We start from the raw sequence: 25,386 nt of genomic DNA on the forward strand, positions 1-25,386 counted from the left end.
ACTACCCGGAACTGGGGAATGTTTATCACACAGGACACCCTCATTGGGGGAAGGGAGAAGGAAATGGAAGGTCATTCTGGGATTCAGGGTTCACAAGGCTACACAAATGCTTAATGTCCATAAAATACATCCTGGAGACAGCAGCGAGCTATTTTTTGATGCTTCCCTCAACACAAGCAAGGTTTTTTCAGAGATTGTTTCAGAATCTGTTTTTCTCATTAAGGTTTTAAATCTATGACTTCTTACTTTGATCGCATTTGTTGACATTAATCCTTATTTTAACCTTCTCTCTGTTTTTTTCTTCCCCCCCCCCCCCCCCCCCCGACAGCATCAATCACTACCTGCATCTGAGTAAACAAGCAACCATTTCCCAGGAGAAGGTGCAGATAGGTCTGCTTTTCCCCAGGCAGGGAGGGAGGAAACATAGAAAACAGAACACGTTAAACACCACTGCCAACACTTGGATGCAGCCCTTTGCTCAGGTATTTACTGTATTGCATCCTGGATTTTTGAAACCTGATTTATACATAAAACTATGAGACAAGAAGCTCTCTGAACTGCTGAAACCAACCTTTCTTTGGTTGGCTCCAAAGCCAACAATAGGTGGGTGGGTTTGGAAAAGAGAGAGAAAGGAACTTTACTCCTAGTCAGGCAGGCTTTGACTGTTGAGTTTTGTATGTGAATGTCACTAACATTTCATGGCAGGTCATGTGTCAGGCACGTTGTGGTGTAACCCAGGCAAAAGAGAAGTATGGCTGAGAATGGTGACATCTGCATCTGTCATAAGTGCAGAACAGAAACATGTATATGGACCCTTTTTATTTGGGAAACCAGAAGCAGAATGAATTTAGCATGACCACATATCTACACTTCACCTTGTAAATGTGCAGGAAGATACTCTTCCTAAATGGGGTGGTTGTAAATTTTACTGGTTCACTACTAGGCTTTCCTTTGCCAGCGTTGCCTCCATGTCAGCAAGACCTTTACCTGGCAGAATTTAATTCACGGCCAGGATCTGGAAAAACAGGAGGCCGAATGGAACATCATCAGCTCTATATTTGCAGATTTGCTCAGTTTTGCTCAAATTACTTTCCTGTTTCGTAGCTTGTCTTCTCCTTAGCACAGAAAAAAAGGATTAAGGCTGTCAGGGCTGTACTTCACAGGCAGCCCCAGCAAAGCCCTTACAGAGGAAAAGCAAATGATCATAACCCATCAGGATCCTCTCCAGCATAAGAAAGGATAAACTAATTTTTTTAGCCCTCATCGGGTGCCACAGTCAAATAAACAGCACCTGACAGTCTCTGGAATCGAAGATAGAAGGTCACTAAGACCTAGAGTTATTAGTAAGGACACTGAACATTGTCCCATTGCCCTAGGGAGATTTTCAGTCACTGAAACTGATGCCCTTCAGATGCCATGTCAAGGTCTGAAGCCTGACTGATTGGTGTCTAAAAATTAAGAGCAGATGCTGCTAGACACTATTTGCTATCTATCATCTCTTCAATAATCTTGCCCAGAAATGGGAGGTTTAGCAATCAGACAATAGTTGGCAAGAAAATTAATGTCAGGAGAGGATTTATTGAATGAGGACCCAATAAATGCATGCTTGAATGCTTCTGGCAGTCTGCCTTTTCTTAAGGAAAAATTACCAATAGTAGGTATTTTCCCCTAATTTTCACTATGGGAAACATAATTCTCATCTGTGGAGTGCTTAAGAAATTTTCCTTAGAGTATCTAGGACCTCTAATTGAAACAGGGCAAAAGTGAATTAATTGAATTATCTGGTATCTTCATTCCTTTTTGGTAGTTTTATAGTGACAAATCCACACCCAGCGTTCAAGTTTGGCAGCTTTATGCAGCATGAAATAGTACAAGCTAAAACAGTTGGAGGTAATCTTGGCTAATCAGATAGACTAATGTAATAGTTTACTGAGTTTTTAAGATTGCTTGATATATGCAATGGCAAGTCCTGTCAAGACTGGATTTTCATCAGAAGAACACACTAGTCCAAATGCTGTGGTCCATAGCCTACGAACTTGCTGATCATTTTAAGGCCAATGTAATACGCAATAGGAGAAAATGAATGTCAGATGTGCATAATGATAAAGAGGTCACATCCTTAACCTGATGCATCATTTGCTGATTCAGAATTACTTAGAACTTGTGGCTCAGTGGAGGACAAAAAGAACTTGTCAAGAAGGTTCAGTTAAAGTTTGGAAGGCTGGACTTCGCATTCATTAGACTTGATGAAAAAGAGATTTCTCTTTTTTATCAAAACCGTGACATCTTCTTTATGTTAGACAGCCAGATGAAGTATTTTCTCTTAGGTGTTTTAAGTATATTTTATTTGAACTTAATAATGCTAGTTAGAGATCTACCTACCAAGTATAGCCCTTGATCATCATTTGGGAGAAGAAAAGGCAAAATTTTTAAGTCTACTTCCAAGCCTCTTAAGTCCTACAAACTTATTGAGATATTTTTAAAGTCTGCAGTCTTAATTCATCCTGCTTTATAAATGAGAACCAACCATAACATTTGGATACAGAGCAAAACAAGAACCCTAAATCTAGATATCTTTGGGCTCATGTTTTTTACCCACATAAACACAATCACAGGCTCAGCCCTACTGAGTTTTAAAGGGGTGAGAAGGGTGGGGAGAACACTAAAAATTAGCTTAAAGAAAGAGCACCTGTGAGTTAATTATTAGAAAGACTTCATCTCTGTGTCAAGTTCTGTACTTTCTTTGTTTCAACAGTAGCAGTTCTTTCTATTTCCTTTCTTCTGCTACTCTACATTAGGCATCCAAGCTTTGTTCTCTCTCACCTAAGTGAAATTGTATTTCAGGGATTGCCAATAAAGCATGTCTTCTCCAGGCAAAATATTTTTTGTCAGAACATCTATATTGAAGTTCAAAGACAAAAGCCCCATTACCCTAATTTCTATTCTGAATTCTGAAATGCTGTTACCATTTCTCAGTTCTCAGTTTCAGAAGGTTATGTGCATCTTGACTTATTACTTAAGAAGTCCAATTATTAGTCCTCAAAATAGTCTTTGCAGTGACCCACCTAGTGTTCACCAAGAAGTAATGGCTCTTCTTGATGTTAGGTGGCCTTGCCTTTCCCTAATGTAAACCAAGCATGGTAAAGGTGGATCCAGCCTGCACTGTCTTGGGTGTGATGGGGGCCAACAAGAACAGACTTGCCTGTATAGCTACAAGAAACAGTCCAAAAGAATAGATGTTAAACAATGGAGCTGGAATCAAGCTGACATATTACAAAATAAAACAGTGGAAGATTTCATCAGTACAGGAGTAAAACAGTCTTTTGGAGCAAAAAGAAAAGATGTCATTTGCTCAAATAGTAATCTGCTCATAGTTTCTCCTGAAGTGCCTCTTCAGTAGCTCAAGGCTGCAATCACTGCTTTACAAAATGCATTTGAAACAATGATATTAAATATATTTTTTGTATAATATGTGATTTTTTTTTAAGTCTCCTGGGTAAAGAACAATGGTTCTTCAACAGCTAAGGAGGGCTTGATTCTCTCCCATTTTCACTTGTTACACAACTGTGTAACTTTGTAGATGTCATGGTTGTCCTTTTCTATTCATGCCCATGTAAGGGCTTCGTCCAAAGACTACTGTATCATTGGAAAAATTTTGATTAACTTCCACAGGTTTTAGATAAGGGCATAAATGAAAGATGAACTCTCTGAATCATTGTGCTTCATTATTTCTATTACAGTTACAACTTTGATCATGTTGCTTCTGACATAGGGCATAAGAAGAAGAACACATCCTCCAAACATTTATTCATATGAAAGCAATTTGCAGTATTTTAAAAATAATATCAGGCCACAAATATTCCAGATCCATGTGTTCATTCATCCGTTAAATTAATTTCATTAAAGTCATATGGGTGTGGATGAGGATTTTCCTTGGTTTTGTTCTAAGCCTACTGAAACACTGCAGAGTCTTGGCTGACATTTCAAGCAAAATACCAAAGACAGGATCATCTTATTTGATGTTATATTCTGCCAAATTGCATTTGGATTTCAGAGTAGATATTTACTTTTTAAAAGACACACAGGGAATTAGAAGTATTTTCTACTTATAGAAAGTGACTGCAGGTGAAGACATGCAAGTTGTCAATTTATCTCATGCAATGTATATTGCAGTACAACATAAATTATGCTCTTCTTGGAGGAAAAGACCTCTTTTAATCTTAGAAACTAATGTACAAGACTCACAAAATCTTTCAATTATACCTATTAGAGGAGCTGAGTCTACAAATCAATAATAAAAAGTGGATTTCTAGCAATAGTCACATGTAGTGGTGAAGAAGGAATTTTGTAGAATCTCCTAAGTATGCAGATTCCATGAGTTAAATGTCAAACAGCATAAATCCTCCCTGGGCTGGGGAACAGTAAAAAAAAAGGTTGTGTTTTTATTTTTCCTGTTTTGCTCTGTATGTATAAATGAATATGCTATAGTTTTCTAAATATGCCATTGTAACACACATTGTAATATTTAATTTTATACTGTAAGTGAATAAGAAAGTTTTGGTTTTGTATTTGAGCATGTATTGTAAGAAGAAATTCATTAAAAGGTAAAATCATGGCTACTTTTGCTAACTTATATAAGCAGTTTGAGATGTATCTGTTGGAAGCCTGTGAACCAAGCAGAACCCAGCTGAGGAATGTGCGCCTGCCCATGAAGGCTCTTCCCTCAACCCAGTCTATGGTGCGCCTGCTCTTTGATGACAACCTATACTGGGGCTTCGTTGTGTTGCCTTCTAAAAGAATATATTTTTGTTTCATAGCATACTTATTGCTACAGAAGGAGCCAGTGAAAACATGGTACAATTCTTCTCTTTATTCAGCAACAGAAGGGTACACCGTTATGAGTTTGGCCAGTTCTGGCAACTAACAGTCCCAAAGAACTGCCATGGGGGTTCCTGGGTTGGTGACAGTTGTGGACTGCTAGGTAGAAATCAGAAATGAACTTTTATGAAAAAGCTAGCTGCAGAATTTGACAGTAGGTGAGCTTGTATATAGAATCTCTGAAGTTGCCAAATGGGAACACAAGTTTCTTCTGCAATGATAAATGCAGAGCGGCCTCTGTTATGGCACGTTTGTGTTGCCATGCAAATGTCTTGCAAGTTTTGAAGCCTTGCACTTCAGTTTTGTTAGCCTGTTGGAAGAAATCTCATTTAACAGGCATTTTTACATCTACATTAATTCTTTTAAAACACTGAAGTGAGCGTTCTACAGCTATGTAAAGAAACGCATTATCAAAGCATTAAGATATGATTAAACTGACATTTTCTTAAGAAAACGAAAGGAGCAGGAAAAAGCCATTCTAAAAGGACTGAGTGCTACATACTCCAGATATTATCTTCAGTGCTTACTCAGGGATCTTTAAAGAAGCTTATTACCAAGTACCCTAAGAAGACAAGTGTGGATGTGTACAGATCAGAGGAATGCAAGTTAATGCACCTGCCAGATTTTACTATCGTACAAAGCATGTCAATCAGCACTCAGACCTTGCGTTTAAAAATGTGTTCCCTCAGATTTTTTTCAGTGCTGTATCTCACATAGCTAGAATTTCCTAGTCAGTAGCCATCCAGTGTTGCAAATGTCATAAATTATGCTACTGAATATATATCAGTGAAATTAATGTGAATAGTCCTCCATTAGCCTCAGTAATGGCTTATACAAATACTAGTAGATATGGTTGCTGTGGGTACATATATTTAAGTCTTCCTGCTCTTCTTGATAGGACAGAAAAATAATATTTATAAAGTAAAAAAATAAATCAGTTCTAAATATGTTTTCTTTAAGAAAGAGAAATTAAAATGCACAGTGAGTTGAACACATTGGGCAGTTCATAACACATGAAAGTAAAGTTGTTTGAAGCACAGCTACTTGATAGCTACCTACAGTTCATATCCCACAGGGCCATTTCTAAAGTGATGCATCAGTTTCAGCTTGGTCTTCATTAGGAAAAATATGATCAGAAACCCCTCCTGAAAGCTGAGAGGTCACCAGCTGGAAATGCCTGTAGCAGAGGAAGGCCTGGTGTATCAGATCATCCCAGATGGCTGCAGGCTGCTGGAGCCATGAAGAAGACAAATACAAAAGAGAACTTATGAGAGATAAAAGGTATTAGGGCCATCACACACTATGCTAATAAGGTCTCCTTCGTTGCCCTGTACAAAATTCTGGCATTGGTATCTAAAAAAAATTAATCTGAACTGGAAGAGATGTAAAAAGGGCTACCAATAGGGTGTGGGGAAAAGAAACTCGGGAGAGAAAAAGCTTCCTTTGCTTTGTCTGCAGTATTTAGGAAAGATATGACTACTGCCTATAAATGGGGTCAGAGAGAGGAGCCATACAACCTAAAGGCCACTGACTGCATAAGAGCCAGCAGGTCTAATAAGAGCAGATGGGTGAAAAAGCTGGTGGCAGCAGGTGGCTGGGCTTGGTCACTCAGCAGGGCCCTCAGGCTTAGGTTCCCCACGAAACCAGGAGCGTGAACTTTGGGAGGTTCTGTGGTCACCTTCATGTGCTCATGCTCTCTCACTTGTAGCTCTCACTGACACAGAGTGAAGGGTGTTCAAACTGTGCAGAAGAGCTCACCACCTTGCAAACCTGTCTATTCTCAGTTTTAATTGGTTTCAGGATTTAGCCCAAATAATATTTTATTGAGTGAGAACTCAGTATTTACTGAGTTAGGACGTCAGGTTCTGGTGTTTGATGGAAGTCACTTTATAAAAGAAACTAGCATAAACATAAAGTGACTGAAGATATTCAAGTGACACTGTTGTACTGAAAATATAGTCATATAAATAAAAGGGCTTTATCAGTTTGCTGGTACCTCCAGCAATGTTGACATTTGCATTCTGCTCTCCTACCTCTGTCAAACTTTATTTCTATTAAAATAATGAATTCTCATACTGATATTCGCCTCTTAGCATGAGGCATTTAGAACAAGTCAACACATTTTCAGGGATGAATTTTGGAAGTCTATTAAGATGCATAGATTTAAAAAGAAGAAATCTGTACAGATGTCATGTGTTAGAGATTTCTCTTTTTATCAGTTCTCATAAAACATGTCCATATATGCTGTGTTTTCCCATAGGAAAATGAAGCACAAATCCTATTGGGATCACCAGCAGGGCCTGATGTCCAAAGGCAGATATTTTATTTAAATGATCTTATACTGCTCAGTAGGAAATACCACTTTCATTGTGTTTACAAACATGTTAGCATTCATTAAAATGTTTTTGTGCTGCCCGTAAGATATGTATTTTAAAAGGCATATTTCTGAAAAGCTTTAGAGAAGTAGAATTTTTTAAGACTGATCATTTGACAGGTGTTACTTCACATTGAAGCTCCCATTGCAGAAGACTAGAAGCCAGGTGTTCAGAACAGCTTCGACACCAGAGAACGGCTGGACCATAATGTTCTTCAAAATAGCTGTTGCTTTATAATTTTGTGGCCACTTTTGAGGTCAGTGTAATGGTATCTACCTGGCATATGACATACTGCGGTACAATCTAAGCCAGTTGTTTCCTCAGTCAACCCCATGCTTTGCTTGTACTTACCAGCATCTCAAAACCACCATTTCTTTTTCATGAGTTCTGCATACATGACTTCAAATGCAAACAGCTACTCGTTAGTTTTGGCATCATCAGTTTTTGTAAAATATTCAGTAAGTCCTTTGATAAACTCTAAATATGTCATGCTCTGAAGTCTGTTCATCCTCCCAAAACTTTCTATGGGGCAGCGGCACACTTCGTGAAGAAAGAGGAACAATTTTAAATGCTCAAAAAAAGGGAGCATCCCGGTCCCATCTTGAGACATTCTGGCCTGTTCAAAATTTATTCTCTTCACTTTACCTGGCTTTTAATATAACCATCTCTTCACTAAGTGTTCACCAGCTGGGAAGTCAGGAGTGCAGGAGAATAATGATGATGTAATAGGTGTGGTAAAGGAAAGCAGGGAGCGAATAGGAAGAAAGGGGTGAGGGTCATATTGAATGTGGGGGAGAAAACCCTAGATTGTAGGTTATTCACCTTCAGTCCCTCAGAAAACATTACTGTGTATTATTTGTATTGTGCTGCTGCCTGCAGGCACTAATCACTGCTTTCAGGGAAGAGAGGACAGAGTTTACATGCTACAGGGGAACAGAGTGGTCATCTTGCAGCAGCAAGGGAAAGTGCAGAGCTGGGTATGGAGGAACGTGAAGGCAGCCTCTAGGGGATCACATAAAAGAAAACCAGGTCTTTAATGAGAAGACCATTTTCTAAAATTTCATTAATGGCCACCTGAATCCTTTTTTCAATAAACTGAAAATATTTTAGGTATCTTTAAAGCATATTTGTATTTTGAAATTAATATATATGTATAAATAACTACTTCACAAATAAAATATTCATACTGAAAAAATAAAAACAGGATTCTTAAATATTTTTAAAACATTTTTCACCAACTTTTTTCAATCAATATTTTTAGGCAAATGAGCATCTGACACAGGAAAACTTTGCCATATGTCTTATGACCAATTCTGTCTTAATTTGAAAATTTCAGGCCTCAAAAATTGATCCAATTTTAATATATTCTCAAGACACTGCTGCTCCTCCTTCAGAGGATTTAAGAACCCAACTTAAGTGACTGGTAAGTCCATTTTTCAAGAAGCAGGTATCCAGTTCTTTGACACTGCCATAATAGGATCACTGGGGATTTCTCTACACTAGAGAAATTTTGGAGTGATATGCAATTTCTTTTCAGACCTACCCCAAAGCCATTTGTTGGGGCAAGGAGGGAGGAGGGGAGTGGGGTTCTTTCCCATTCCAAATATGATACCCTGATATAACTTTTCACGCGCAGCCCAAAAAGCCAAAAGATTTCGAACAGAGGCAGGAGGCTGCTTGTGTAGCACTGCTGAAATAATTTTTTGAAGAGCTGGAAAGGTCACTTGGTGTTCCTCCTCTTCAGGTGCATGAAAGGATTGTTAGAGCAGCTATTTCTCTCAGTCTGTAATTGTGGTCCTTTAATGCTCTGGCACAAATGGTACAATTTTTTAGCAAAATTACTACCACCAGCATTGTCTCAATATGGAGAATTTCCACAAGGATTGATTATTTTCATGGTGTAATACAAAAAATATTTATTACTATCTCCTCTGACTTTGCCTGAGATTAGGGGTCTTGCAGAATGTTTCAATGAAGAGAAAATAATTATAGAATTTGGGTGCTTTTTTGTTATAATCCTGCCTAATTATGAAGAATATTAACTTCCATATACCTGCCTCGTGGGAGGTCAGATGACATTACCAAGATGATTTTTTCTAACATTACAGCCTGGGAATGTGTGAATTAGCCACCAAATTAAAATAACTTTTAGAAGGGTGCAGAAAAGATTTCAATACTTCATTTACTTTGAAAATGAATATTTAGTTTCAATCAATAAATATTGGTCTATAGTATTTCCATTACAACATGTGGTACTATGAATACAATCAATCTTTTTGGTATATACATATGAAGAGACCTGTGCTCTCAGGTGTGATAAGATGGATTTCTTAGCTTAGTACGAGGTAAAGTGTGTATTGTTTAAGCACTATTTTCTACTTGAATATTGCATGTTATGAGAGTGATTGTTCTGTTGAGTACCTTAAACGTACAGCATAGTTTCTTACTTTGGGTATACAAAATTGATAGACAAACTTTCAAACACAAATACCCCTTATGACAAATTTTCCATTATGGTTAATGAAGTTATATGATATATCTTCCTTTTTTTATTATCCTGCTAGATTCCTGGGCTAAAACATACGACCTTGAGATACTTTTAAATGAAAGAGGTGTTTCCAACTGTCAGAGGTGCCCAGCTCTACCAAGACCTCACACCATCCAGCAATTACTCCACAGCATACTGAAAGGTTATGATTATATCCTGGAGATGCTAAAGGTTTTTTAGCCATTAGGACAAACGGAGAGCTTTGTATGAAATATACTTTTTAGACCACAAAGCTGGAAAACAGCTTGAGCAACAGTTAATACTTGACTCTCTGTTGGACAATGTTCCTTTGAATGATTTCCTTAAATCCATAATTTTCTCTACTATCTTTAAATAATTTTATTTTTTGAAAAGGGCTAATTAATGTGCATGAATAGCAATGAATGTTCATGACTAGGGAGAAAGCTGCATCACCCTTGTTGATTACTTTACGCTAGCAAAAAGTTATTTTTTTGGAATAGTATAACCATGAGATACTGGGAGTTTCCAGTTTTGGATCAGTGGTGTCATGCAGAATCAGAGGCAATCACTGTTACAAGAAGACTGTGCGCCTGATTATATGCTCCTTGTTGGCAAGTAATTACTCCTAAAAGTAGTTCCAGTTGGATCACCACAGTTGTGGGTGTGCAGTGTTCCTCAAAGTAAATTCAGTCTACTCATACAACAGATTTTATGTGTGAGCCTGCCCAGTGAACCCATTTAACTTCTTCTTGGAGCAATTTAAGAATGGATTATTTAATGTAGAGAGATTCCTCCAAAATCTTACATTCCTCCAAAATCTTAACTTATTTTACCCTCTTCCCACCAAGATCTACTCATTATTTACTGGCAAAATTCCAGGATTTTTAGAGTAAACTCTGTAATCCAACTTTTACGCAAAACTCTCATCATACCTCTGATTCTAAACTCCTTGAAGATGGGAAAAAACTTTATATATGTTCCCACCACTCCAAGGTAATAAAGATTTAGACATAATTTGTTTAGATACAGCTACAAATGACATACTTAGTGGGCTGGTTATGTCTGGGATAGAGTTAATTTTCTTCACCATAGCTAGAATGAGGCTATGTTTTGGATTTGTGCTGAAAACAGTGTTGATAATACAGAGATGTTTTAGTTATTGCTGAGCAGGGCTTACACAGAGTCAAGGCCTTTTCTGCTTCTCACACCACCCCACCAGTGAGTAGACTGGGGGTGCACAAGAAGTTGGGAGGGGACACAGCTGGGACAGCTGACCCCAACTGGCCAAAGGGATATTCCATACCATATGACATCATGCTCAGTGTATAAAGCTGGAGGAAGAAGAAGGAAGGGGGGGACATTCAGAGTGATGGTGTTTGTCTTCCCAAGTAACCATTACACGTGAGGGAGCCCTGCTTTCCTGGAGATGGCTGAACACCTGCCTGCTGATGGGAAGGAGTGAATGAGTTCCTTGTCTTGCTTTGCTTGCATGTGTGGCTTTTGCTTTACCTATTAAACTGTCTTTATCTCAACCCACGAGTTTTCTCACTTTTACTCTTCCGCTTCTGTCCCCCATCCTGCTAGGGGGGAGTGAGCGAGTGGCTGTGTGGTGCTTAGTTGCCGGCTGGGGTTAAACCGTGACACTTAGTATTATTTTATTTGGCCCTCATATCATTCTTTAATGAAGTAAATGCCAACATTCCTCTGTATGAGTAAATGTTTTCTTGATCTTCCCCATGTCAACTTCATCAAATATCTTTCTTAGCAGATGGAAAACTTCTTCTTCATTGAATTCTCTAACAGAAACCCAAAGAAGCTTTTATATTTAAAACAAAATAACCACGATCCAAAGCAACCGTCCCACAACCATTCTCACTCTATAGAGAGACAACCCATGTGGGAAACAAGTTTAATGTACAACTTGAATAATACTGTGATGTGGGCGATAGAAAAAGTTAGATAAAGGTGATTAGCTTTTATTTTCACTGTCTGTACAGAATAAAAATGGATATGCTTTAACATGTTGCATAACATTTTACAAGCCCTAACTAATCTTTGAAACAACACTGATTTTTCTATACAGTAACTATTTGCATCCTTCTACTTAGCAGAGAATTAAAAAAGAGATTAGGACCAAGGTTCAGGATGAAGTTGCCTAAAGTATTTGATTTTGGCTTTAGGACTCTAAATAAAAATGGCCTAGTTTTTAGAGCTGCTGAGCACAAATACCTCCAAATCAATCTTGTGATAACTATAGCTCTTACATGATGAGGAACCTGTCCACTCTTTGAAGTGCCTAACATGGGTTCAAGTGTCTGGTTGATGTGCTTAATTTTGAAAATATTGGCCTAAGGAGCTTGCCCCAAAACAGGCTAAGCAGTTAATCAAAGAGACAAGGAATCTCACCAGAGGGACAGCGAGCTCCCGCTCCCATACTGCAGGCAAAAAAACTCCACGGGGCATGGCAGCAGCAAGAGCAACAATTAGTGGGGTTGCCCTTGCCTCCGCAATATTCACTGGATCTTAATGGACACCTGCACGACACTATACAATAACACAGAGCAAGGCCACCTAGCAGCTGGGAACTACCCCTGGCATCAGGAGGGATGATCTTCAACAGCATCTATATTGCTTCTGAGTCCCAAAGCGTTATCTTTTCACAGCATCTTTCTTTGCTGTGTGGGTACGCATCCTAGCTCATACTTAACACAGGTGCCTCTAGGATGATCGCTGTGGTGCTAGGGGGGTCTACTCTTGGGTTTATTTGTTCTCCTGAGTTGAACATATTTAAAGATATCCCTTTTCCCCTTGATTTTCTCTACCTAACTTCAGTCTGTTTCAGATTTGTGAGCTCTTTTCCACATGCCAGTCATGATTGCAACTGCATTTTGAAGAAATTTATCACGCATATGTGTATGAATAAATATTCATAGGTAATGCTCCCCTTATTCAACAGAGTTTGCTTTTACCATATCCAGTTGTCATTTTGGTGAGGCAGAATCTAGGTAATGCATCAGTATTTTGCACATCTGTCTTCTTCAGCGGAACTATAATTTACCCTTCTTTAGCCATTGTCAGTGGCTACTCTAAAAATACAAGCATGTGTGAGGCAACCTTGTGTTTCTCCCACTTCATGGAACACTCTTAATTTGTTGCAAAGCCTCCAAGTATGTAGAGGCTAGGTTACACATAGGCACAAGGATGGATGTGAACAGAAGGCATATTATTTCAACTTGATAATGATAGGGATGTTCCCACACACATCAGGCATTAAATTGGTTCCAGTGAGAGCTGGAAAGCTTTATACCACTTTATACCAAAGCTCTACCAAGTAGAGATTGACTTTTCTCATCCTGTCCCAAAGACGCCGTTCATTTCTGAACACTGCCATCCTCTGCCCTGATGGAATAGAGGCAAATGAAGAGGGACTTCTGACATGCCAAATGTTACCAGCCCCACGTCTCAGTTACCTCTGGCAACTGGCCTCTTTTGTCTTCATCTGCAAGGGACTGCAGTAGCAACATGCTCAATATTTCCATGTCTTCTGCTAATATGAAATTCCTATTCATTTAGTCCTGACTGGTCCTTCTTTTGTGATCCTTTCCAAATAGACCCATAAGGGGAAAACAATCTTCCCAATCTCTAGACCAGGTCATTCATCATGATCACCATGTCCAGGGAGCTCAGATCTGCAGAGAAGGGGATCAGGCCAGTGATGGAAGAAAGAAGACTCTGGATGCCCAGGTAGGAATGGAGGACACCAAGAGGATCAGTCTGCTTCTTGAGGAAGGACTTAGGAAAGTTACAAGCAAAATCCGAAATCCCCAAAGTTTGCATGCTGCAGACTAAGCACTGTTTTTGACTATATACTGAAGTAGTCCTGCAGTTTAAGTACTGTTAGGCAATACTGGAGATCAGGGCTCTCTGTCTTTGACACCGCATTTCACTGTGACCTAGGGAAAGGTATTTGGCCTCTGTTTCCTCGGGAGTAGGGGATAATGCTGCCTCTTCACCTCACACGTGTGCAATTCCCTGTATCTCAGGGACAGGAGCCATCAGCACATGTAGACATACGATGTCAAAAAATTGCCGAGGCTTTTCCTGGGGCTGGGTGTTTTAACAAAATCCCATGCAAACAGGGTTGTGACTCGTAGCTGTCACTTGAGGGGTCCAGGAGAGGTTTCCCTGGCTTTGTCTTGTTGTAGTTCAATAATAATAACAGCAGTTAGCACTTCTCTCCTACTTTACAGTCTGCAGAACACAATATAAATATTAACTAATTAGCCCACCCCAGTCAGGACAATGATTGTCACGTTTGCCCAGAAATGTACAATGAGGCTGGAATAGTCACACGAGCCTAAGGGAGTTCCCTGCCCAAATCACACTGCATGTCACGGGGAGGTGGATGCTAACTCCCTGAGGTACCCTTGAAAAACCGAGCTTTAATAGATCATGTCTACAGTCAATTTAGCATACAATTAAGCATTTGCACAAAGCAAATAGCACCAGAACTGTTGAAAATGTAATCCTGCCTCCTTGTTAAAACACGCTTGGCTGTTTGGCATTATGCAGAATGACTGTCACCACAGTGCTTTGAAGTCACTATCGCTAATGCAAACATGCACAGGTACAAATAATTCAGCAGCAGAACACTGATGCTACCCAGGTTTCTTACACCATGTATGATCCTGAAATCTTCAGGATCATATTTTAGTCTATTTATTCTCCACACAAAAGGTACTTTACAAAATCTGCTAAATAGCTAGGCCTACTTACTGGGTCCCACGAATATGCCCTGCACACGTCTCATCAGACACATCTGTTCCTCCAGCTCTCGGCTCCTCTGTTCTCTTTCACCAGCAGCTGTTCTCTGAATGGATGTCGGAGACTGATCTCTTTGCTTTGCTTAGGCTGCGGGATTGTTTCTCTTCTGGTCTGCAGAGATCTGTCAATATTAGCTTAAACGTGGGTTCTTTTTTCTTGTGAAAAGAAAAGATAATAATTCTTCCTCCTGATGGTGGCTTAGAGCACTTCAGATTATCCCTTGTTATTTCTTTGCAAGAAGAAATGTATATTCTCTTTTCATAAGAATTATACCAGTTAACAATCCTCCGGCCCAAATTTTGTCCCATGAAGAACTAACATCAATGGGAGTTAGCAATATCCACTAAGGGTAGAATTAGGATTCTCACAGAATTTTTAGGTTCAAATAAGACAATCTCACTGGTGTAACCATAGCAGCTCTCATGTCCTACACAGTACTTTTTAAGGAAATCTTGGTCAAACACAGCTTTCAAAATAAAACATTTTTTTTCTGACTCTAGGCCATGTGCTTTTTCTATCTATAGGTCTCCGTTCCACAGAGCACCAAATTTTCCTTGGATGTCAGGAGTTCTGGAGGATACATCAGCCTGGTTATTTATTTGTTCCTGTTTCAGTCTTGTTTTCCAGATTATTTCTAAGATTCTAGTTTAAAAGTTTAGGAAAAAAAACAACCTCAATTCAATTATTAATGATTTGCATTGTGTGCTGTCTTTATACAGTTATTAGTTATTTGTATAATTAGTTTTCCTTTTCACTAGTATTCTCCTTGGCCAAATTTAGATGCCTAATTTGCATGCCTAAGTCAGGAGGCTGGTTTTTCTCAGCTTCCAAGTTCTAGAGGAAACTTTAGGCTGCCTAAGCTAATTTCCTGCCTGAAACATTTGCTGAAGAAACCTTTGTTAGAGCCAAAGACTTCCAGTTTAGGCACCTAAAGTACCTAAGGTTTGGTGCTAGGAGAACCTCTTCCTCCTTTGTTGTTTTTTGTGTCTCTAATGGCAGTGGGTCACACAGCCCCCTGCCTAGGCAATGTGCCCTACCTATGCAGACAGAGAAAGCCACTCCACATGACACACCCTGCCATTTGAGTTTGCTTCTGACTAGAAGTTAACAGGCTAGAAACAACGAGCTGAAGTAGGGCCAACACACCACCGGGCTCTGAATCAGCCACTGAGCCAGGCTAGGACCTCGCCAGGGAATCTGGTTTCCAGTACGACCAGTGGAAAGGATGTGACACATATGATTTCCTTTTTTATCACCACATTTATTAATCTGTGCTTGGCCAAATTATGACATTTTTCAGGGTTGAAGAAGTACTTGCTATACAGATTAATGTTTCTATGGCAGTTTTGAGGGCTAGTGATGAAGCATCAATCAATACATGTGATTCAACAAGTGGAGGCACTGGAGTTGTTCTACAGCACTGATTTTGTTTATCTTAAAAAGGAAAATACATTTAATTTGGGGGAGAGTTGAAATTAGAATCATAGAATCATAGAATCATAGAATCATTAAGGTTGGAAAAGACCTCTAAGATCATCGAATCCAACATCATTGGTATATGATACATTACTGATGAAACTCAGTATTAAGTTTTAATGCAAGTAGGTCATGCTGCCAGGGAGAATGGGATAAATATCCAGAAAATAAACAGCACAAAGACTTGGCTGAAATGTCAAAAGAGCATGATTGTGAGCAATTACCAACTTCGTCCTTGATCACTTTGCATATCTTCTAGTTTACAGGACCAGTTGTCCAGTGTGGGAGTAAGAAGCTGTTCACTGAGCTGCAGTAACAACTCCAGTAGCATGGGGAGAAAATAGGCAGCAGGGTCAACTTTAATTCAAAAAGAGATAGTATCATTAGAATAAATTATAAGTCTTGTGAACTGGCTGAAGATTTTGCCTGTCGTCGGTATTTTTTCCTTGATCTATCATTCACATTACAGAGCCACGGCAATGGTAACAATTTCTATTTGCTTTTTTTTGAAATGGAGGATTATTCTAATTTTAGCATGTGAATATCCTAAATACTGTCCTTCTCCTGTCATCTAAGTATGTTACATAGCAGGCTGTAGCCTGCCTCTTTGATGCAGAGTGTACTGTAAGCATTAACAAATGTGTTAAATCTTTACTGCATATGCCAGAAAAGTGAAGACACCTTTCTATATTTGAAATGTGCCCTAAAGCACCTGGTTATAAAGAATCTACAGGGACACTGTGTGCTTAGGCCATTCTGAGAGCTGAATACCAGCTAGCAATGCACACTCCCTTCCCGCAATGAAGATCTGTAGCAAAAAACAGATATGCACATGTACAGTACTGTTAAAATGAATAGTTTCCAAAATGTAAGTGTATTTAATTATAGAGTATATATGTCTTACAGGATCACATTGAGATGCATGTGCCTTCCACAATGAAGAATGGATTTGCAATTTTCATTTTCCCTAACTATAAATATTTGTATACCACTTAATTTAAAGATTATACTGACAGATATCGTTTTCGATTAATATGCTGTATTTTACACCGTTTACATTTCATTTCAATATGCTTGCCTTCTATAAAATGTATTTCAAGACTCCCTAAAAAAGGAGAAAATAGGCACACTTTAAGCAGTTTACAAGAGACAGATCATTATCTCCTACAAAGGAAAGGAAACAGGAAAGCTGTAAATAATAAGTTCTGAATAGGAATGACATAAACAGCCTAATCAATGTCTTCCAGAACTGGCAAGTGACACCTCTTTGTTTTTTGCAAATAAAAACCTTCTTAACATCACAATATAAACCATTATCTCTGCAGGCAAGGTATATTTAGAAATGTACAAAATGTACATTTCCTGCCAGCCACTAGATCAGTAGGTGGAGATCTAAAGTCATGCAAATATTACAGTAAATGCAGGCAACCAATTTCTAATTATTCCATATCAGCAGATTTGTGAGGAATATAATTTATTAAAAAAGAACAGTTTATGATCAGCAGACCTTAGTTATGACTGTTTAGGAATTCAGTGCATTTTGATCTAATCACAAAATCAAAATATTCATGAAACACAATGATATCTCCCCAAAGCAGCCGGGCAGCCATTAATTTTGAAATTCGGGTAATTTATTAACACTTATCTGTAGCTGTAAAAGCTTACCTCTGTGTTTGTAATACGGGTAAAAGTGAAAGCAGTTTTAAAACTGATTCCTAATGATTTATAATGGTTTGCTGTAATTTGAGCCAGAAATTCAATTAAAATGTATGTCTAGTTTTGTTTCAAGATCTTTAGTTAAAAATTCTATTAAAATTCTATTTCCTTCTTGCATTAAATGTATCTGTTATCTGCATGTATGAGAAATATAAGAAAATTCTATCATTTATTCCCCAGACTCCACAAATGCCTTTAAAAGCATTCATTTTTATTTCATAATTCTGCCAAGGTACTATTTAGAATTTATATACAGTAGAGGAGGAATAAGTGTGCATGCTATTTTCTTTTGAAGGAAACCAGCTTCTCTACTGAGTGCTCATGCAAATATTCAAGTGACATTTATCAGTTCATCAAAGAAAGGAAAAACAAATAACACTGAATTATTGGATGTTTTAAAAGCTTAATTACAATACGAAGGGTATAGCTTCTTTCTGTATATTTCCCATTGTAAATCCCTCTTGTAAAGGATATGTAACTTCAGTACCAATATTCCCTTCTGAGATAACACTTCGCATTGTTATTTATAAATAATGAGAAGCAAAACTGGCCACTCTCTTGTTTATTTATAGGGGGAAAAAAAAAGAGACAACTCATTGCTGATGTTGGTGGAGTCACTCCAGGGTAAACCAGAAGTGAAAGAGCGAATATTACTCACTTTCCCTCTGTGAAGGTCTTATCTCAAAATACTTCACTACTTGTAAAGGTAAAGAAGGACTGACTTTATAGATGAGCACGTCTGTTAATGTTGATGAGAGTGATGTGGCCAGTCCTAATTCTCTGTGTTGGGAACTGATCTTTTGTAATGCAGTTAATCAGTAGCTTCTAGATAAAGAGAAAAAATATTCAGGCACCCAAAGAAATGTTACCTTGTGAAAAATACTTCCTATTTTCAAATTCAGTTATTCAGCATTTGCCATACTCCAGTATAATTGACTTGGAGTAGTGGTGAATCAAGACCATATAACAGCAAACTAAGGATGCAGTTCAGTAGACTAAGTGGCACTAAGAAAGCACTGAGGGCTTTCTTCTTTATTCTCTTTGATCTGGTTCAGTAGCAGCTACTGACCCTGTGAAAGTGAGTTTTACCGAAGACTGGGACACTTCATAGTCTCTGCAGTAAACATAAAGCTGAGAGGAAGAAGGTGTAGATCTCAGTGTAGGATAATTACTGCATTGGATTTACAGGAGAAATCATCCACTAAATTATTTCATCAGCTTTAAGACCCAAGTGCTTCTGAGTAGACAGTAAGGCTTCTCTGCAAGTGAGGAGCTTCCAAAAAAAAAGCATTTCATAAGAACAAGGTATGTTTGCTCTGGGAGATATGGATTAACAGAGACAGAGAGGTGACTCATAGGAATAAACTGCATGATGCAGGCTTTCACAAGAAGAAGATCAAAGGATTAACTTTTCTGTCTACTGTTGATCAAGTGGTAAAGTTAAGGAGGGAGTATTCATTCATTGTGTTTTACCCAGAAGCAAAAAAATCAACAGCCAGTTGGCACTGGCTGTTGAGAATAGATGGGCAGGGTTTCTGAGAATCTTCATTCCCTAGGTTATCTCACCAATATATGGAACATACCATTTTCACGTTTCTGTCCTTTCAGACCATTGCACTGACAATCAATGGTTTCTGCCAGATGAGATGAAGAAGACTCTCCATAAGGTGTGGCTGTGTAAAGTTAAGGAGGGAGTATTCATTCATAAATCAACAGCCAGTTGCAACTGGCTGTTGAGAATAGATGGGCAGGGTTTCTGAGAATCTTCATTCCCTAGGTTATCTCACCAATATATGGAACATACCATTTTCACGTTTCTGTCCTTTCAGACCATTGCACTGACAATCAATGGTTTCTGCCAGATGAGATGAAGAAGACTCTCCATAAGGTGTGGCTGTTACAGAGATGGTATTTTGGACACACTTGAGTATGTCTGCCATTCTCTCCTGTGGAGGGCAGTGGTGCTCTTAAATAGTAGTTCCAGCCTTTAATAGCGTACTTGATGATCTCAAGATGAAGCAGCAGCCGGCATGTTAACAATATTATTGTATACTAAGCTGGCTGAGAGATACTGCAAGAAACAAGAAATGATACGAAGTATCATAGAGAGGTTAGAAACTTGGACAAGGAAATTACTTTATCTTTCAAACAAAATACATAATTTTCTAGTTGTTTCATGCTTGCAATAACAGATCAAAACAGACAACAGACAGCAGACAACAACAGACTTAAGGAGTGGGTGAAACTTGGAGAAACCTGCTATACCAAGAGATATTTAGGGGTGAGAGAACAAGAGACCTTTAGAGTGAAAAAACAAGAGATATCGGAGTGATAGCATCAGAGACCTTATGATTATAGAATAAGAGATGTAGGAGTGATAGAAGAAAGCAAACTGGATGATAAGTGAGATGCACATAGGCATATGGGACCTGGGATACAGAAAAAGTCTCTAGGAGCATTAAATGAAGAGGAAGAGTTTTTGGAGCTAAGTATGTGTATTTCAGCTGCTGGTGTGTGAACAAAGCTTTTACTGTTTTACCGGGTAAAGTCAAAATGCCAATAAATAATTTAGGGGCCTACTGGGATGAGGAAATCCAAACGTGGATAATTTGAAGGGATTGCAAAGAAAATCTTGACTCCCAAACTTAGGGTGGTTAGAAAGTGTTTACAAAGGACCTTGACAGAACTACTTAAGATATTCAAAATCAGCTAGGGTGAAACACTTCTTTTGTTAACATCTAGAGGGGAAATTTGGCTCAAGGGGTTTTTTTTGCCTCTTACCTTTATTATTCTCTCAAGAAAATTGTCTGCATCTCATTGGTGAGGGCACTGACTCTGCCTGTGCTGGGGTCATCATCTCCTGGCTTGTCTTCCCTCTTGGAGCAGCCTCATGCTTGCTGCTCCCTGACACCAAATCCTATTGAAACTATTAGGAGTATCTTCACTGGGCTTCCATTTAGAGTCCACTGGCTGTTTGCTTTTTCCAGTTGGTAGAAGGACTGACATTTTTCAACTGAGTTAATATGATCTTTTTCTGCTCTTTGATTGGAAGACATTTTTAAAATAGAAAAATGATACATGAGAAATAGTGAATAAAAGATAATACAGTTCTGATATTCATTCCCAGACAAATGCTGCTTGTACAATAATTTCAGAACTGAAAACATTTTCACAAATACCAGATGATCATCTGAATACTTGCAAGAAATGAACACCATGACCCTATGAATAAGCCTAAGGTTGATCTGTTCATTTAGGGAAAAAAATGAATCTGTTTTCCATTGTTCCTCAATTCCCAGAAAAAAACCAACAAAGTACTATCAACAAATGCTAACAATTGTGCTTTAGGCTGAGTTGGATTCCTCTGAAGAAGGAATATGTAACCGCCACCTTTAACAGCATGCAGCCCATAAGAAACAGTTTAACTCCTTTATGTAACTAGTAGCCTGCCTTCTGACTAGAGACATGTCTCTACCCAGAATATATTTGCAAAGTGTAAGTAGAAAGAGTTTCACTAGCTTTTATTTATTGAAAATTTTGTGCAAGGACAAGAAACAGCAGGAACACAAGAAAGGAGGAAGAGGAGACCCAGAGCCCAGTTCTGCAGTGGCATAATCCCATCCAGTTGGGATCTGTAATGGCCTTCCCTTCACCAGCTCTTGGCTGCTTATTCCTGGTCATGAAATTGCTCTGTGCACTGATTCAGGGAACGAACTAATCTGTTAAAACAAAATAATTGTTTTGTCTTTATTCATATCACTGCTCCCTTTACTGAGTCACCACTGTGAATGAAGTACAAATAGGTGATACTGGAGGCGGCACAGGCTGCAATTATGGCAGCTCCAACTTGGACAGTCTTAAGCTGTGGCCGGGCTGCATCTGCAGAAACACTGACAGCTTGGTCTTGAGAAAGTATCTGTGAAAGACGTCTGGGGAAAGGTACTAGCAAAATGAGGCTTGGCCATATAAGCAAAAAATTACTGCCTGTTGTTTCTTACAATATTCACAGAAATTGGACCTCATACCTTCTTGATAAATAGATGGGATGATACCAAAAGTAGCTAATGCTATCATCAATTTATTCTCCGTTGGGCAAAACTTATATGTCCCTGAACCATGCCGATAAATTATTTAGCTCTTACAATTGTGCTGAGTGCTTTAGATGTGAAAAAAAACCCAATCCAAAACAACTCCTGCTCCCCTTCTTCAAAGCGGGTTCCCAAAGAGCTTGCAATGTCATCTTCCAGAGGCCCATGATGTAGCCCTATGTCTCACTGACATTAGTGGTCCAGTAACAAATCCCAGCCTACTTACTGAGCCATCCTTCTGACAACATGTTAGTGTTTAACTCTGGCAGTGCCTGAAGCCTGTGGGAAGCTGGCGGAACTATTCACCCATCTAAAGTAAGTGTCTAAGTCTTTGTTCGCATCAGTCTAGCACCTTCAGCCTTCCTTGCATGAAAGCTGACAGTCACCCATATATACGAAGAATCAAGCATGCTCACCTCTGTACTGTTTGACCCCTGCTTCTCTCCACCTGATTTCAGTGGGATTTGGAGCAAACTACGAGTAAAGATAAAGGAAAGAATTGAAGGTGCCTTTCATGCTTTCATAAACATAGTTTACATAGGAGAACAGAGATCTAAAACATTTTGTAGGCAGTCCTTTGGTTTTCCACACCTCTGAATGAATGGTGCTGGCCTCGCCTCTGAATTAGCCATAATATTTTATAAGCACACATAGTTATGCTAGTCTCTACCAGCTGCAGTTACTCTTTTTTTCCCCGTAAAACGGGGACATGGCATTATGTATCAGAAAGCTCCACTGTTTTCTCATAGAACTCTATCGTCTTCTCTGTGATATATTAGCCCTTTTGCACTGGAGAACATTTTGTATAGTATGTTTCCTAATTACTTATGAATTTGCTGCTTTTATTGTTCTATGTCACAGCCTTAACATCCCTTTTAATGTACTTTTGTGTGCAAATTAGAATAGCAAGAGTTAAGAAGTAAGACTTTCTGTACATGGTGGCGGATGTTCAGAGCAATTCAACATGTCAAGCTGGGGTCAAATGGAGAGGGAATGTCATTACTAAATGGTAACATTTTCTGTGGGTTTTAGAGAAATTCAAATCCTTTTTTAATCTAAATTTATTTTATCTTTTTTTCAGGGTTAAGGGTTGGACTTCAAGTTCCTGTCAGACATTTGTATATTAAAATGACTTTACATTTAATTATTTTCTAAACCAACTTTCAAAATAGTTATTCACAGAATTGCCATACCAGAATGCAATCTATTTCAATAGGACCTTTTATCCTTACTCACATGTATTTTGTATGATATACTTGCCTATTTGTAAGGCATAGATTCACATATGCTCTAATTATTTTTTAAAATCTCATGCCCAGAAAGTGTCTACTGTCATTCTAGAAAAATCTGGGACGCGATTCTGTATCCACCATGTATATTCTTAACAATGCCTAAGTGATGCCTAAATCTCACTGATTTACTCTGAGTAGCTGAGTAAGAAATTTAAGCCACAATCTATTGCATGCAAATTGGAATAACGAAAGTTAAGAAGAAGGGTTTCTATCTGTGACACTTGTGACAGTGGTCAGCTGCCTTATTTTTATTTTTCCCCAGTCCTGTACTCAGTGCGCAGTTAAAATTCCTATTTTCCTTTAATTCTGCAGTGATGTTGGAATGAGTTTGAGATGGGGTAATGTATTCAAAATCATAATGGTTTAGAAAATTACTTTCTACTTTTTTAGCTATTACCACAAAGTCTTGTAATACATTATCATGAAAACCAGAAAAGAAAGGACAGGGTATGACAGGTATGCTGTAACATGGTCATAATTGTACTAAAGTGTGCAGGATTGTGTGGCTGTAGATTATCCCATATATCTTTCCCATTATTACCCATTTTAGCTAGTCAATGGCAACTATCAGCAACAAAACTCTTCTTTCTATACTGAGGAGGATTTCTGACGGCCTTTCCTTTTCCTGCCTGCCCAGTTTTCCTCCCCTTCAGCCACATGCACCTTATTACCCCATGGCCAGCAAGTACTCCTGAGGCTCTGTGAGACTCACTAAACTGCCTGTGATATGTTGAGGAAAAAGGGATTGCTTTCTTTTAGTACAATATATACATCATTACACATCTTCCAGTTCTGTTCCCAGCTTCTCCCGTTCCTGCTTTGAATTCTGATTTCTCAGCAAAGCAAGCCCCAGCAGAGTGCTTATTGACACCCAGGTCATGAAAAATGTGCTGGCCCAAGAAGCAGGAGGTGGGAGAGAGACCTGAACTGAAAAAATAATCCTGTCTATACCACTCTGTCAGTGAGAGAGATTCTTCCACAGCTCAATATGACGCCTGGAGCAAAGCCCTGAAAGCACACTCCAACAGAAAACCTAAATAGGTTGAAGACCCAAGAGCAGATGCACATGTATTCCCATGTACACACAGACATTTCTGAAGCTAAGTGAGATTGCATTGCTGATGCAAACTACTCTGAAATGTGTCTGAAGCTTTTTAGAAGACTTCTCTATGAAGAACTCTCCATCACTCTTTATAATGACTGTTTTCTTTTACAAGGCTTGAAATATTTAAGGTGTATAGCAGGTTAGCCTTGTAAAAATAAATATATTTTGGTCATTTCCCTGTGGGGCCTATATTTTATTGATAATTAACATTTACTCTATCCATATAGTAGAAATTCCTTGTTTTGTTACTAGCAGGAAAAAAAAGAACAAGTTCACGTTGCTGGCATGCTCAAAGACTATATTTAACAAATTATGTTTTGTGGTTTTCTTTTTCACATTACAAATACCTTATAGTTAGAAAAATGTACTTTTTCTGGCATTCTGAGACAGTGACCAAATATAAACAATTGTTTTCAAAATAATTGTTCCACTGCAGAAATGATTCACCAAGTATCTACATTATTTTGAAAATACTATGAAGGAACAAAAGGTCTTTTAGTTCTCCCATCTTGATAAGTGGCATTTAAAGAGTGCAGATCAATGTTTACTAGAAAGATAAATCCCCTGATGGGGGGCTGTATGAAGCCCAGATGTTTCTTATTGTATTCAGCCTGTATTTCTGCACTTCACAACAGTAGCCCAGATCTGTAGTGAGAAGTACTGCTTTGATTTTCTGTAAGAACCCCGCCTGGTGCTCAGACTCCAATACTGTCTACTGAGCTGTGACACAGGCGAGAAAAGACTTCAATTTAAAGTAATGAAGATGGCCATGGTGTCATTCCTTAGCTGAAAATTTCTAGTGAAAAAGAAAACACAGGCCAGATTTTGTATTCATCTTCACAGCTGTAAACTCAGACTGACTCCACTTAAGTGAATCCAGATGTGCATTGTGCTAATTCTGCAGTTCCCATTAATTGACACACTGTTCACATTAATTGATTTCTGGAGTGTAAGTATCAAAGACAACATTGAAAATTAAATGTTCACAAAGAAAATGAAAATTTTATTCTTCTACATTTATACAAATTATTAAATTCTTCATACATTCAAACTGAGGACTGATTCCTTTCCCTTGCTGGCAGCTCTAGCCTCATTTAGAGTTGACTCACAGAAGTAATAGGAG

General features: G+C 38.5%; 1 protein-coding gene across 1 annotated transcript in view; it reads right to left on the reverse strand.

Moving 5' to 3' along the window:
* The window catches only part of LRP12 (low density lipoprotein receptor-related protein 12), a 142,191-nt gene extending 122,473 nt beyond the window's left edge, over positions 1-19,718 (reverse strand). Inside the window, exons 1-3 of the mRNA XM_009323134.1 lie at positions 19,583-19,718; positions 19,362-19,451; positions 16,287-16,419 (exon numbers count right to left, since the gene is read on the reverse strand). Coding sequence (XP_009321409.1) covers positions 16,287-16,419; positions 19,362-19,451; positions 19,583-19,718 — 359 coding nt within the window. The remainder of the gene's footprint in view (positions 1-16,286; positions 16,420-19,361; positions 19,452-19,582) is intronic.
* Positions 19,719-25,386: the final 5,668 nt, after the last annotated feature.

This window comes from Pygoscelis adeliae, unplaced genomic scaffold (genome assembly GCF_000699105.1).
Source record: "Pygoscelis adeliae isolate BGI_AS28 unplaced genomic scaffold, ASM69910v1 Scaffold174, whole genome shotgun sequence".
Classification (NCBI taxonomy): Eukaryota; Metazoa; Chordata; class Aves; order Sphenisciformes; family Spheniscidae; genus Pygoscelis; species Pygoscelis adeliae.